At 42.0% G+C, this 13,039-nt stretch overlaps 1 protein-coding gene across 4 annotated transcripts in view; it reads left to right on the top strand.

Moving 5' to 3' along the window:
• The window catches only part of UBXN8 (UBX domain protein 8), a 94,502-nt gene that overhangs the window by 57,526 nt on the left and 23,937 nt on the right, over positions 1-13,039 (top strand). For 3 of the 4 annotated variants that reach the window (XM_038560177.1, XM_038560176.1, XM_038560175.1), the window contains exons 3-4: positions 5,551-5,993; positions 9,122-9,244. In XM_038560177.1, coding sequence (XP_038416105.1) covers positions 5,906-5,993; positions 9,122-9,244 — 211 coding nt within the window. In that variant the 5' untranslated portion in view covers positions 5,551-5,905. The remainder of the gene's footprint in view (positions 1-5,550; positions 5,994-9,121; positions 9,245-13,039) is intronic. The other variant, XM_038560178.1, reaches the window with a different exon arrangement.

Here is a 13,039-nt window from a genome sequence, read left to right as displayed (position 1 = left end):
ACAACAACAAATTTCTTTAGAAATGTCCCTTTATCTCTAAACCCCCAAGATATGTGTTGGTAATCATCCTCCAAGCACATGGCCCACCTATATACATCTGAAGGGTCTCCTGACTCAGGTTTTATTAGATGGTAATAAGTGACCTTTTCCCAACAATAGCTAGCCCCCTCAAGGTCCTGGAAATCTTGCTTCCAAAATTCCTTAGAGAGTACACTATCCTCAAACCCCTCCCAACTCCCAGGTGTATAATCAGTCACCCCTCACAGGCCCCGGGCAGCAGCTCTTCCTGACCACGGGTCCTGCCCCATGGTTTAATAAAACCACCATTTTGCACCAAAGATGTCTCAAGAAATCTTTCTTGGAGGGAGACAGAACATAAAGACTCCTAACTCTGGGAAATGAACTAGGGGTGGTGGAAGGGGAGGAGGGCGGAGGGTGGGGGTGACTGGGTGACGGGCACTGAGTGGGGCACTTGACGGGATGAGCACTGGGTGTTATTCTGTGTGTTGGCAAATTGAACACCAATAAAAAATAAATTTATTATTAAAAAAAAAGAATTCTTTCTTGGTCATTGGCTCTGACCTCATCTCACTAAACCTCACTTATATTCCAAAACTACATCAGTACTACTTAGGTAATCTGCTTGATAGACCCCTGCCATCGCCTAAAGGAAAGTAATCTTGCAATAACCAACCTATTTTTTGCCTAGAATAACTTCCTTATTCTCTCTTCCTCTGGCCTATAAAAGTCTCAGAGCTCCTTTGTGTCTCCTGGATCGGATGCTGCCCAATTCGAATAGATTTTTGCTCAAATAAATACCTAAAGTTTTTAATATCCTTTAGTTTATCTTTTAACAATGTTTATACTGGAACTCAAGCAATGTACAGTTTAGATATTTACGTTTTTTCGTAGTTAATGATAGGCATGCTAGAGTATGCATATCATGTCAAGTATACATATTCATAACATACAGTTAATGATATGCACACTGAAGTATTTTGGGGGAAGTGTACTAATGTCTGCAACTCTTTTTTTTTTTTTTTTTTTACATTTTATTGATTCATTTGAAAGAGAAAGTAAGAGAGCCTGAGAGGAAGGAGGGGCAGAGGAAGAAGAAGAAGAAGACTCCCCACTGAGTAGGGAGCTCAGGATTAATCCTGAGCAAGGATTAATCCACAGGGCAGGATTAATCCCAGGACCCTGGGGGATCATGACCTGAGCAGAAGGCAGATGCTTAACTGACTGAGCCATGCAGGCACCTATTGTTTATTTGCTTGTTTGTTTTAATTTTTTTTTAATTTTTATTTATGATAGAGAGAGAGAGAGAGAGGCAGAGACACAGGCAGAGGGAGAAGCAGAGGGAGAAGCAGGCTCCATGCACCGGGAGCCCGATATGGGATTCGATCCCGGGTCTCCAGGATCGCGCCCCGGGCCAAACGCAGGCGCTAAACCGCTGCGCCACCCAGGGATCCCTGTTTTAATTTTTAACTAGGTTCCACACCCAGCGTGGAGCCCAATGTGGGGCTTGAATTCATGACACTGAGATCAAGATCTGAGCTGAGATTAATGGTCAGACACTTAACCAAGCCACCAGGAGCCCTTAATGTCTACAACTTTGCAATGCCTCAAAAAAAAAGACAAGTTAAAAAAAGAGAAGACAGGTTCATAGATATGTGATTAAAATATATATAATAAAATGTGGTGGGTATATGGATACTCACTACATTTTTTAACTTTCTTGTCTGAAAATTTTTTTTTCTTTTTAAAGTTTTATTTAAGTAATCTTTTCATTTTTTATGTAATGTCTACTCCCCACATTAGGCTTGAATTATGACCCCAAGGTCAAGGGTCACATGCTCTTCAGACTGAACCAGCTAGGCACCCCTTGTCTGAAAAATAACTTAATAAAATATTGAAAAAAATTTATTTTATTTTTATTTTATTTTACTTTTAAAGATTTTATTTATTTATTTATTTATTTTTAAATAATATTATTTTTATTTGTGTTCAATTTGTTAACATACAGAATAACACCCAGTGCTCATCCCGTCAAGTGCCCACCTCAGTCACCCCCACCCCCCCGCCTACCTCCCAAGATTTTATTTATTTATTCATGAGAGACACAGAGAGAGAGAGAGGCAGAGACACAGGCAGAGGGAGAAGCGGGCTCCATGCAGGGCACCTGGCGTGGGACTCGATCCGGGGTCTCCAGGATCACACGCTAGGTTGTAGGCGGCGCTAAACTGCTGAGCCACCTGGGCTGCCCTGAAAAAAAATTTTAAACAGTATTTTTAAAAATAGGTAATCTCTATACTCCACAGGGGCTCAAATTCACAACCCCAAGGTCAAGAGTTGCATGCTCTACTGACTGAGCCAGCTAGGCGCTCCAACTAGTTGAGTTTTTAAAATGCAAAATTCCAAAATTTCATCACAAAAGCATTTTGGATACACTTAATGTATATAATTCAGGCTACATTTTAATAAATATTAGTCCCCTTACCAAATATGATTATATATAATTTTTTTAAAAGATTTTATTTAAAAAAAAATAAAAGATTTTATTTATTTATTCATGAGACACACACACACACACACACACACACACAACAGAGGCAGAGACACAGGCAGAGGGAGAAGCAGGCTCCAAGCAGGGAGCCCAACGTGGGACTCGATCCCAGGTCTCCAGGATCACGCCACAGGCTGAAGGTGGCGCTAAACCGCTGAGCCACCAGGGCTGCCCAATTACATATAATTTTTAAATATGTTGGAAATCCTACTTTTTTTTTCTTTGCAATCCTACTTTTTAATACATGAACAGGTTGCATCGCTTGTTAAGAAAAATGTGAAATTTGTGTTTTAAGAATGTTAATAATTTAATATGAAGTATGTAGATTTTAAAATATCTTTCTCTTATACTATACCCAAGGATGTTTATAAGATTGTATTGTGAGAACTGAGACATCTGTAGCCCATGGGTTATAATCACTTAGAATTACATCAATCAAAAAAAAAAAAAAAAGAATTACATAAATCACCATAATGACTCTACTATTGTTCCAGGAAATTCTTGCCCGTAAGTAGGCTGTCAGTACATAACTCATTAACTTTAAATTTTCCTGAAAATCCATTTATCTGAACAATAGGTTGCTCATCTGGGTAAAAAGTTTCCCTCTCAGGTACTGAGAAGTTGAACTCATCACTCAATTGGCAAATCCCCTTCTTTACCAAAAAAAGGAAACTCACCTGCTGTCAAGTCTGGTATCTTGCTCAGCCCACCAGTACTAAACTATTATACCATGCACTATGTCCAATGCACAAAAGAATCGAAAAGCCCACCTTAAACCACTCCAATCTAAACTTCAAAATCCTTGACCTTTTCTCTGAGACACTATTAAGACTTTGTCAAGATAGTATTCTCTCTTAATGTAGTAGATGGGAAACTTGGTTTTACTAAAACAGATTATTTTGCTGGTCTTTTTGCAAGGAGTTAGCATAGATAATCATAATGGACAGAGAGAGATTTCACAATGGACAAAGTTTGGAAAATGTGTATGACCCTGGAGTACTTGCAAGCCTCCACTTTACTCTCTTGACAGAAATTCACTGGCGCTATCAACAGATGAAATTAGGAATATAGAAAGCCAGGGATGCCTGGGTGGCTCAGTGGTTCAATGTCTGCCTTCAGCTCAGGGTATAATCCTGGAGTCCCAGGATCAAGTCCTGCATCGGGCTGCCTGCATGGAGCATGCTTCTCCCTCTGCCTGTGTCTCTGCCTCTCTCTCTTGTCTCTGTCTCTCATGAATAAATAAATAAAATCTTAAAAAAAAAAAAGGAATATATAAAGCCAGAGAACAATAACAAGAAAAATACCTAAAGGAGGAAACTGTATAAAAATGAAGATGGTAAGAACTGTGGAACTTTCTTTTCCTGTGTTCATACAGACAACAAATAAGAATCTCTTAGTGAGTCAATATATTTAATTATTTAATTGGTATGTCATGTTATAATTTATATTACTTCACCGAATTGATTTTGAGATTGTGCTTTCCTATTTTGCACTTTCAGGTTCAGGACAAAGTTCTTAGCCCATATACAAAGCAAAGTTCCCTGTGGGCCTACCTCCAACCTGTGTATACATCTCCATTCAAACTTTTTTTTTGAAATTTTATTTATTTATTCATGAGAGACACACAGAGAGAGGCAGAGACACAGGCAGAGGGAGAAGCAGGCTCCATGCAGGAAGCCTGATCTGGGACTTGATCCTGGAACCCTGGGATCACACCCTGAGCCAAAGGCAGATGCTCAACTGCTGAGCCATCCAGGTGTCCCTCCATTCAAACTTTTTTTAAATTAAAAAAATTTTTTATAAGATTTACTATTTATTCATGAGACACAGAGAGACAGAGACATAGGCAGAGGGAGAAGCAGGCTCCCTGTGAGGAGCCTGATGCAGGACTCGATCCCAGGACCCCTGGGATCATGACCTGAGCCAAAGGCAGATGCTCAACCACTGAGCTGTCCCTCCATTCAAACTTTAAACTGCATTATTTTAAACTATTAAGTATTTAATATTTAAACTATTTAAACCATTATATACTTAAACTGGTAATTCCTCTGCATTGCTTCCTAAATTTGAGAATCCCACTCTTCCAGGGATCCCTGGGTGGCGCAGCGGTTTGGCGCCTGCCTTTGGCCCAGGGCGCGATCCTGGAGACCCAGGATCGAATCCCACGTCGGGAGCCCGGTTTGTAGAGCCTGTTTCTCCCTCTGCCTACGTCTCTGCCTCTCTCTCTCTCTGTGACTATCATAAATAAAAAAAAAATAATAATAATCCCACTCTTCCTTTGGTCCTCACTGCCATTCCTCCACTCAACTCCTGACATTTACAACACAATTTGAAGGCTTTCCCCCCAAACAGTTGGGGTAGACTTCATTGTACCGGGTGGGTATCCCTATCATAGCACTCAAGTGCTGTATTGTTTTCATCCGTTTTTTTGTTTTTTGTTTTGTTTTGTTTTGTTTTGGATTTATTCATGAGACACAGACAGAGACAGAGACATAGGCAGAGGGAGAGGCAGGTTCCTTGCAGGGAGCGGGATGGACTCCATCCCCAGACTGGGATCCTGTCCCTGAGCTGAAAGCCGATGCTCAACCACTGAACCACCCAGGCGTCCCTGTATTTATCTGTTTACAGGCAGGGCTAGTAAACTGAGTTTCCTGAGGACAAATTTAGTAACTTACGTATATTTGAATTTCCCATAGTTCTACAGTACCAGGCACACTGTGGAGTTCAATAAATGTGTTGGACTCCACAGAAGGGTGAGGTGGGAGGACTGATGGATGGGCCAGAACACAAAACTTTAAAGCAAGAAACTTTGTAAACTGTGGAGACCACTGTCATTTAAGAGTTGCAGGTGGGCAGAAGCGCCATAGAGGCGAGTCATGGGATGGCAATGAGGTCATAGAACCATGACGCCAAGGTAAGTCATTCACAGTAACACTACACTTTATCTTCCAATACGCTTTACTCTTCAGAGTTCTTTTTCACAGCTTCCGGAGTCCAGCTCGCCGCCGAGGGACGAGCGCTGCGGGCCGGCCTCCCGGGTGCAGCCGCCAGCGCCCAAGCTCTGCTTTCTCACATCTGGCCAGGGAGGGAGGCTGCCAGGCACGCCATCTCTTCTGGACATAATGTGACGTGGGGAGATGATCTGCATTTCTTCTGATATAAGGCTACAGGGTATGAGTTCAAAAACAGGGGCTATCGTAGCCGAACCAACGACCGGGCTTCAGGGTCTAGCCGACCCCGAAAACCACCCCCTCACTAAGGGCTCCGTTCCTCACCGTCCAGAGGAAGGCGCAACCGGAAGAGGCGGGGCTCCCGCCCGGACGCGGCGCTCCCGCCACCATGGCTTCTCGTGGGGTTGTAGGCATTTTCCTCCTCTCTGCTCTCCCCATCTTGTGTCTGGAGCTCCGGCGTGGGAGCCCTGATCTAGGTAAGTGTTGTCTTTTCCCTTCTGGCATTCTCAGCCGCATAACTTTCCCATGAATGTTGTATCGAATTCCAGTCTCGCGGTCGCGTCTTCTTCGGCGTCCGGGACTACAATTCCCAGACTGCACCGCGCCCGTCTCTTCTGGCGCCGGGTCCGCAGCCCCTCTGAGGGAGGTCGACGACGGTCTTCGCGCAGGAGGCGTCCGTCTGGTTTCGCGTGCAAGGGGACGCAGGCTGGCGGGAAGCGCAGGACGCGCGTAGACGCTACTTTCAGATTGTCTTGAACGCTCACAAAGAAGTAGGGTGAGGTGATAGAGGCCTTCTAAGGAATATAAGGAAATGCTACGGAGCCAGAGTCCAAACATTCCAGACGAAAGGAATTGTGACCTGTTGGAGGAAAGGGCTGAAGACCACTGTTGATGGATCAGGGAGACTTAGGGGGAGAGTGGCTTGAGATGATAACATGTCACTGGGCATCTGTTACAAGCCTCGCTCTAAGTGCTGTTTATTCATTATCTTATCCAATCTGTATTATAACTATGGGGGGGGGGAGGGGGCTGTCTGTACTTAGTAGAATCCTCATCCTACGCTTGAGGAAACAAGACTTGGCGGAGGTTAAGCGCATCCCTAAGGCTTTGAGAGTCACTAGAGGACTGGCTGGCTCCGTCTGTGGAGCGTGCGACTCTTGATCTCAGGCCGGGAGTTCAAGCTCCACAGTGGGCGAAGAGATTATTAGTCAGTCAACTACCTAAGTAGTTGGTTGTTGGAGTGATAAAGGGAAAACAGGAAAAATGGTGGACCTGTGGAGAATCAGTCTGTTTTTGGATATATTAGTGGTGGGTTTAACCTTCATGTTTCCCTCTTTATGTTGAATTTTTTTTTTATATTTTTAAAATTTATTCATGAGAGACACACAGAGAGAGAGAGGCAGAGACACAGGCAGAGGGAGAATCAGGCTCAATGCAGGGAGCCCAACGTGAGACTGGATCCTCCGTGTCTAGGATCAGGCCCTGGACTGAAGGCCGCGCTAAACCGCTGAACCACCCCGGCTGCCCTTTATGTTTAATTCTGAAGTAGAGACCACGATGAGACCTAGCTTTGTATATTTCTCTCTCCCCCACCCAGGAAGGAGTCAAATACTACAAGTGTTGATTGCCCTGCACATGGACTCTTGAGAATAAGTATCCAAAAAATCGATTTAATTAAGTAATTTTTTACTTGAAAGATGTACACACAAATCTAGTTCTTTTATATTCCCATATGACATTTGCAAATTGCTTGCTTGTTAGAACACAAAAGCAGTATTATGGAACATAAATCCTATAACTTAGTGATTTCTCTAAATACCAATACTGTAGGTATTTTTTTTTTTAAGATTTTATTTATTTATTCATGAAAGACACAGAGAGAGAGAGGCAGAGACATAGAGGGAGAAGCAGGCTCCCTGCGGAGAGCCGGATGCGGAACTCAGTCCCAGGACCCCAGGATCACGACCTGAGCTGAAGGCAGATGCTCAACCACCGAGCCACCCAGGGGTCCCCAGTACTGTCGGTATTAAATTACTTTTCTGATACCCTAGACTTAGTTAGGTGTTGTTTTGAACAACACTTAAATCAACAGCTAATGCTGGCAAAAATTGGAGGACTGTGAGGCAAAACAAGTATCTCTTCTCTAAACAACTTTAAATTGCTGTTTTTGAAAAGGATAACATATATCGCTTTTCAGTTAAAAATGAAATATTTATGGGGCACCTGGCTAGCTCAGTCAGAAGAGTGTGGGACTCTTGATCTCCAAGTTGTGAATTTGAGCCCCACACTGGGTACAGAGATTACTTAAATAAAATTTTTTTAAAAATAAATTAATTTATTAAATTAAAAGAAATAAAATCTTTATCACAAGTGTAGTCAATGATACTTCAAGAAAGAAAGAAAGATTTAAGTCTGTATATATATTTTCTTCATTAATCTTAAATTGACTAATTACCAGCCCTGAATGTGATGGTTTTTCTGTACCTTTGCCTGGAAACTTTTAGAGCTACAAAACTAAAAACTCCTGGAGCATAGAAATTATTTTTAACCCAACTTTATTTTTGCTCCCTCACCATATAGCAAATTGTGTTACATGAAGTGCAGGTGCTTATTACACTTTTGCTCATTTGATTTTCATATATTTTTTTAGATTTTTATTTATTTATTTATGATAGTCATACAGAGAGAGAGAGAGAGAGAGAGAGAGAGGCAGAGACCCAGGCAGAGGGAGAAGCAGGCTCCATGCACCGAGAGCCCGACGTGGGATTCGATCCCGGGTCTCCAGGATCGCGCCCTGGGCCAAAGGCAGGCGCCAAACTGCTGCGCCACCCAGGGATCCCAGATTTTCATATTTATTCTTAAAATGAGACAAAATACTGAATTTTTACTTTTTTCTAGGCAAACATGGTTGTATATAGAAATTTTCTTTGCGGGGATCCCTGGGTGGCACAGCGGTTTGGCGCCTGCCTTTGGCCCAGGGTGCGATCCTGGAGACCCGGGATCGAATCCCACGTCGGGCTCTCGGTGCATGGAGCCTGCTTCTCCCTCTGCCTGGGTCTCTGCCTCTCTCTCTCTCTGTGACTATCATAAATAAATAAAAATTAAAAAAAAAGAAATTTTCTTTGCAAATGACTGAATTAATATTGAGGAATAGAGAAGTATACAGGAACATAATTTAACTATGAGAAATATGAATTTCATGTTTCAGAATGACTTTTTAAATAGAATGAGAATTTGACAAGATGATACTGTCAAAATTTAATTCCCAATGGGATAATTTTATTTCCTCTGGACAGAGGGAAACCAGAATTTATGCGTTATTGATAGTCATAATGTTTATAATGTAGCCAGTCACTTGAATTGTATTTCTGAGACAGAAGCTATTCTAAAATTGTTTTCTGAAAACTTGTTTTGGTAATGATATCCGCAATGAGTTTTAGCTTACTAAGGAGACTATATGAAAAAAATCGTAAGACAGTTGCATATATTAGCTTTTACTGTACTTTACTACTCTAAATAATCTTAATGCCTTACTCTTTATTATTAATATCAAGAAAAGTGTCTTGAATTTTAATAGTAATTTTTTTTTCTTTACCTTTATAAGGAGTTAAAGATCTAATTTTGCTGTGTGGTCGGATTTTCTTACTGCTTGCTCTTCTTACTTTAATTATTTCTGTGACTACCTCATGGCTTAATTCATTTAAATCATCTCAAGTATATCTGAAAGGTAAGTTTATTGTTTATGCTACCCTTTTATAATTTTATACTTAAATTCTTTGTTGATTCTAGAACTTTGCATAACAAGAACCATTTACTGTTAATTTGTGATATGCCACTTCAAGGTAATCATTGCAACTTTTGTCTTGATTTTTTTTTTTTTTTTTAGATTTTATTTTATTTATTTGACAGCACAAGCAGGAGGAGTGGCAGGCAGAGGGAAAAGGAAAAGCAGGCTTCCCACAAAGCAGGGAGCCCAAAGTGGGGGGCTGGATTCCAGAACCCTGGGATCATGACCTGAGCCGATGGTAGGTGCTCAACCAACTGAGCCACCTGGGTGCCCCTCTTCTTGATTTTTAATGGACGATAAATCGCCAGTTAAAATTTTTTAAAAAAAATTTATTTTGAGAGAGCGAGAGAGCATGAGTGGGAGAGGCAGAGGGAGGGAGAGAGAGAGAGAGAGAATCTCAAGCAGACTCCTTCCTGAGCATGGAACCCAACAAGGGGCTTCATCATCCTGGAGATCACTACCTGAACTGAAACCAAGAGTCTGACACTCAACTGACTGCACCACCCAGATGCCCTTAAACCCAACATTATTTTTTTTTTAAAGATTTTATTTGTTTATTTGAGAGAGAGCATGAGCAGGGAAGAGTAGAGGGAGAAGCAGACTCCCTGTTGAGCAGAGAGCCTGACGTGGGGCTCAATCCCAGGACTCTGGGATCATGACCTAAGCTGAAAGCAGATGCTTAACCAACTGAATCACCCAGTTGCCCCTAAACCCAACATTTATATGCATATAAAGGAAATTGTACATTATCCTTTATATGGAAATTGTACATTATCCTTTATATGCATTTGAAATGATACCATTTCTATATTGATACATTGCAAATTCTCTAATTTTAAATTGTGCAGCTTATTTATTTTTATTTATTTATTTTTTAAGATTTTATTTATTCATGAGAGGCAGAGATACAGACAGAGGGAGAAGCAGGCTTCATGCAGGGAGCCTGATGTGGGACTGGATCCTGGGATTCCAGGATCATGCCCTGGGCCGAAGGCAGGCGCTAAACTGCTGAGCCACCCAGGGATCCCCATGTTTATTTATTTATTAAAGATTTTGGGGGGAAGCCTGGTGGCGCAGCGGTTTAGCGCTGGCCTGCAGCCCAGGGTGTGATCCTGGGGACCTGGGATCGAGTCCCACATCGGGCTCCCTGCGTGGAGTCCTGCTTCTCCCTCTGCCTGTGTCTCTGCCTCTCTCTCTCTCTCTCTCTCTTTCTCTGTGTGTCTCTCATGAATAAATAAATAAAATCTTAAAAAAAAAAAAAAGATTCTTTAAAAAAAAAAAAAAAGATTTTGGGGATCCCTGGGTGGCGCAGCGGTTTAGCGCCTGCCTTTGGCCCAGGGCGCGATCCTGGAGACCTGGGATCGTGTCCCACGTCGGGCTCCTGGTGCATGGAACCTGCTTCTCCCTCTGCCTATGTCTCTGCCTCTGCCTCTCTCTCTCACTGTGTGCCTATCATAAATAAAAAAAATAAAAAAAAATAAAAAAATGATTTTATTTATTCATGAGAGACAGAGAGAGAGAGGCAGAGGGAGAAGCAGGGTTCCCGCAGAGAGCCCAGTGCAGGACTTGATCCCAGGACCCTGGGATCACGACCTGAGCCAAAGGCAGATGCTCAACCTCTGAGCCTTCCAGATGCTCCAGTTTATTTATTTTTAAAGATTTTATTTGAGAGAGAGAGAATGAGAACATGCGTATGGGTGCAGGAGTTGGGGAAAGGAGGGAGAGGGGCAGAAGGAGAGGGAGACACAGACTCCCTGCTGAGCAGGGACCCTGACACAGGACTCAGTCCAGACCCTGACATCATGACCTGAGCCCATGATGCCTAACCAACTGAGCCACCCAGATGCCCCTAAATTGTGCAGTTTAATTGTTCTTTGAGGTTTTCAGTTTATAAACTATTCAACAATTGGTAATTGTATCTACCATTAATTTGTAAAGGCTTTTCAACCTAGTTTATCTTTCATTTCACTGCGGTAGTTTTTCTTTACACTTATTTATCTGTAGAGTTAGGTGCTTACTCCTAACTTTAGGAAACCATGCTTGTTCTTATTTTTGATGAGTAAAATGTTTAACTGTTAAAAGCCTTTAATAATATTAAAAGTGTTAGAAGCTGGGCACTTGGGTGACTCAGTTGTTAAGAGTCGGCCTTCAGCTCAGGTCACTATCCCAGGGTCCAGGGATCGAGCCCCATGTTGGGCTCCCTGCTGAGCACGGAGCCTCCTCCTCCTTCTCCATGCTGCTTGTGCTCTCTTTCTCAAATAAATAAATAAAATCTTTAAAAAGAGAGAGAGAGAGAGAGAGAGAGAGAGGTGCCTGCGTGGTTTAGTTGGTTGAATGTCTGCTTTCAGCTCAGGTCATGATTCTGGCGTCCAGGGATCGAGCCCTATGTCGGTCCCCCTCCTGAGTGGGGAGACTGCTTCTCCCTCCCCCTGCTCTTGGTCTCTTTCTCAAATAAATATATAAAATCTTCCAAAAAAAAAAAAAGAAGTAATTAAAACTGCATAAAGTGCTTAAGTATTGTCAGATTTTCTTCAAATTAGTAAAAAATCAGCTTGTTTATACACTTTCTATCTTCCCTAGTGTCATCAGATGTTGAGATACAAGACTTCAGATTCATCCAAAATTTTAATCCTCCATGTTTTATAAAGATTTGCATGATGAGGTCTATCAAAGTTCAGAAGTAGTCAATTCTCAATGGCTTTAAGGATTAAAGCTCCTTGGGGCACCTGGCCGGTTTAGTTGATAGATTATATGACTCTTGATCCCAGGGTCATGAGTTCAAGCCCCACATTGGGCATGGAGTCTCCTTAAAAAAAAAAAAAGGATTAAGGCCCCTTAACCACCTGTTACTGATTTATTTAGAAGCTGTATTCTTTGACTCAGAGTTCAGGAGGGAGTCTTAAGATCATTAAGTCTGACTCATCACACAGCAGATTAGTGGCCTCCTGATTTCCTATGTGGTTTGCTACTGCCCTAATCTTTCCCCTTAATAAACTTGAGGAAATATTTATTGCCAGGAAAGAAAGTAGTTGACAAAGGAATGCTCCTATTTAAGGAGCCAGGCAGGCAGCCCCCGTAGTGCAGCGGTTTAGGGCCGCCTGCAGCCCAGGGCATGATCCTGGAGACCCTGGATCGAGTCCCGCATCAGGCTCTCTGCATGGAGCCTGCTTCTCCCTCTGCCTGTGTCTCTGCCTCTCTCTCTCTGTGTCTCTATGAATAAATAAATAAAATGTTTTTTAAAAAAATAAGGAGCCAGGCACATTAAGGGATATATTTTTCAAAAGGATGGATAATTCCTTAAGAGAACACAGTTAAATGAAATTAATTTAAATGAAACTTAGTAGAGGCTCCTGGATGGCTCAGTTGGTTAAGCATCCGACTCTTGATACCAGCTTTGGTCTTGATCTCAGGGTTGTGAACTCAAACCTACTTTAACTAACTAACTTAGTGTACCCAGAATATAAAACAGCAAAAATCCTTTCTCTTGCCATTTAGCTAATAACTTAATATTGGTTCAGTCATGGGAGTTGCCAAACATCCCAGCTTTAGAGTATATGCATGTTGCATTTATTATTTTTTTAATGATTTTATGATTTTATTTTTAAGAAATCTCTACATCCAATGTGGAGCTTGAACTTACAACCCCGAGATCAGGAGTCACATGTTCTACTGACTGGAACCGCCAGGTGCCCAGGCATGTTGCTTTTATGATCATGTCCAAGGGTGACCAAATGG

Source organism: Canis lupus, chromosome 16 (assembly GCF_011100685.1).
Source record: "Canis lupus familiaris isolate Mischka breed German Shepherd chromosome 16, alternate assembly UU_Cfam_GSD_1.0, whole genome shotgun sequence".
Lineage (NCBI taxonomy): Eukaryota > Metazoa > Chordata > Mammalia > Carnivora > Canidae > Canis > Canis lupus.
This window is presented reverse-complemented; position numbering and strand designations above follow the sequence as displayed.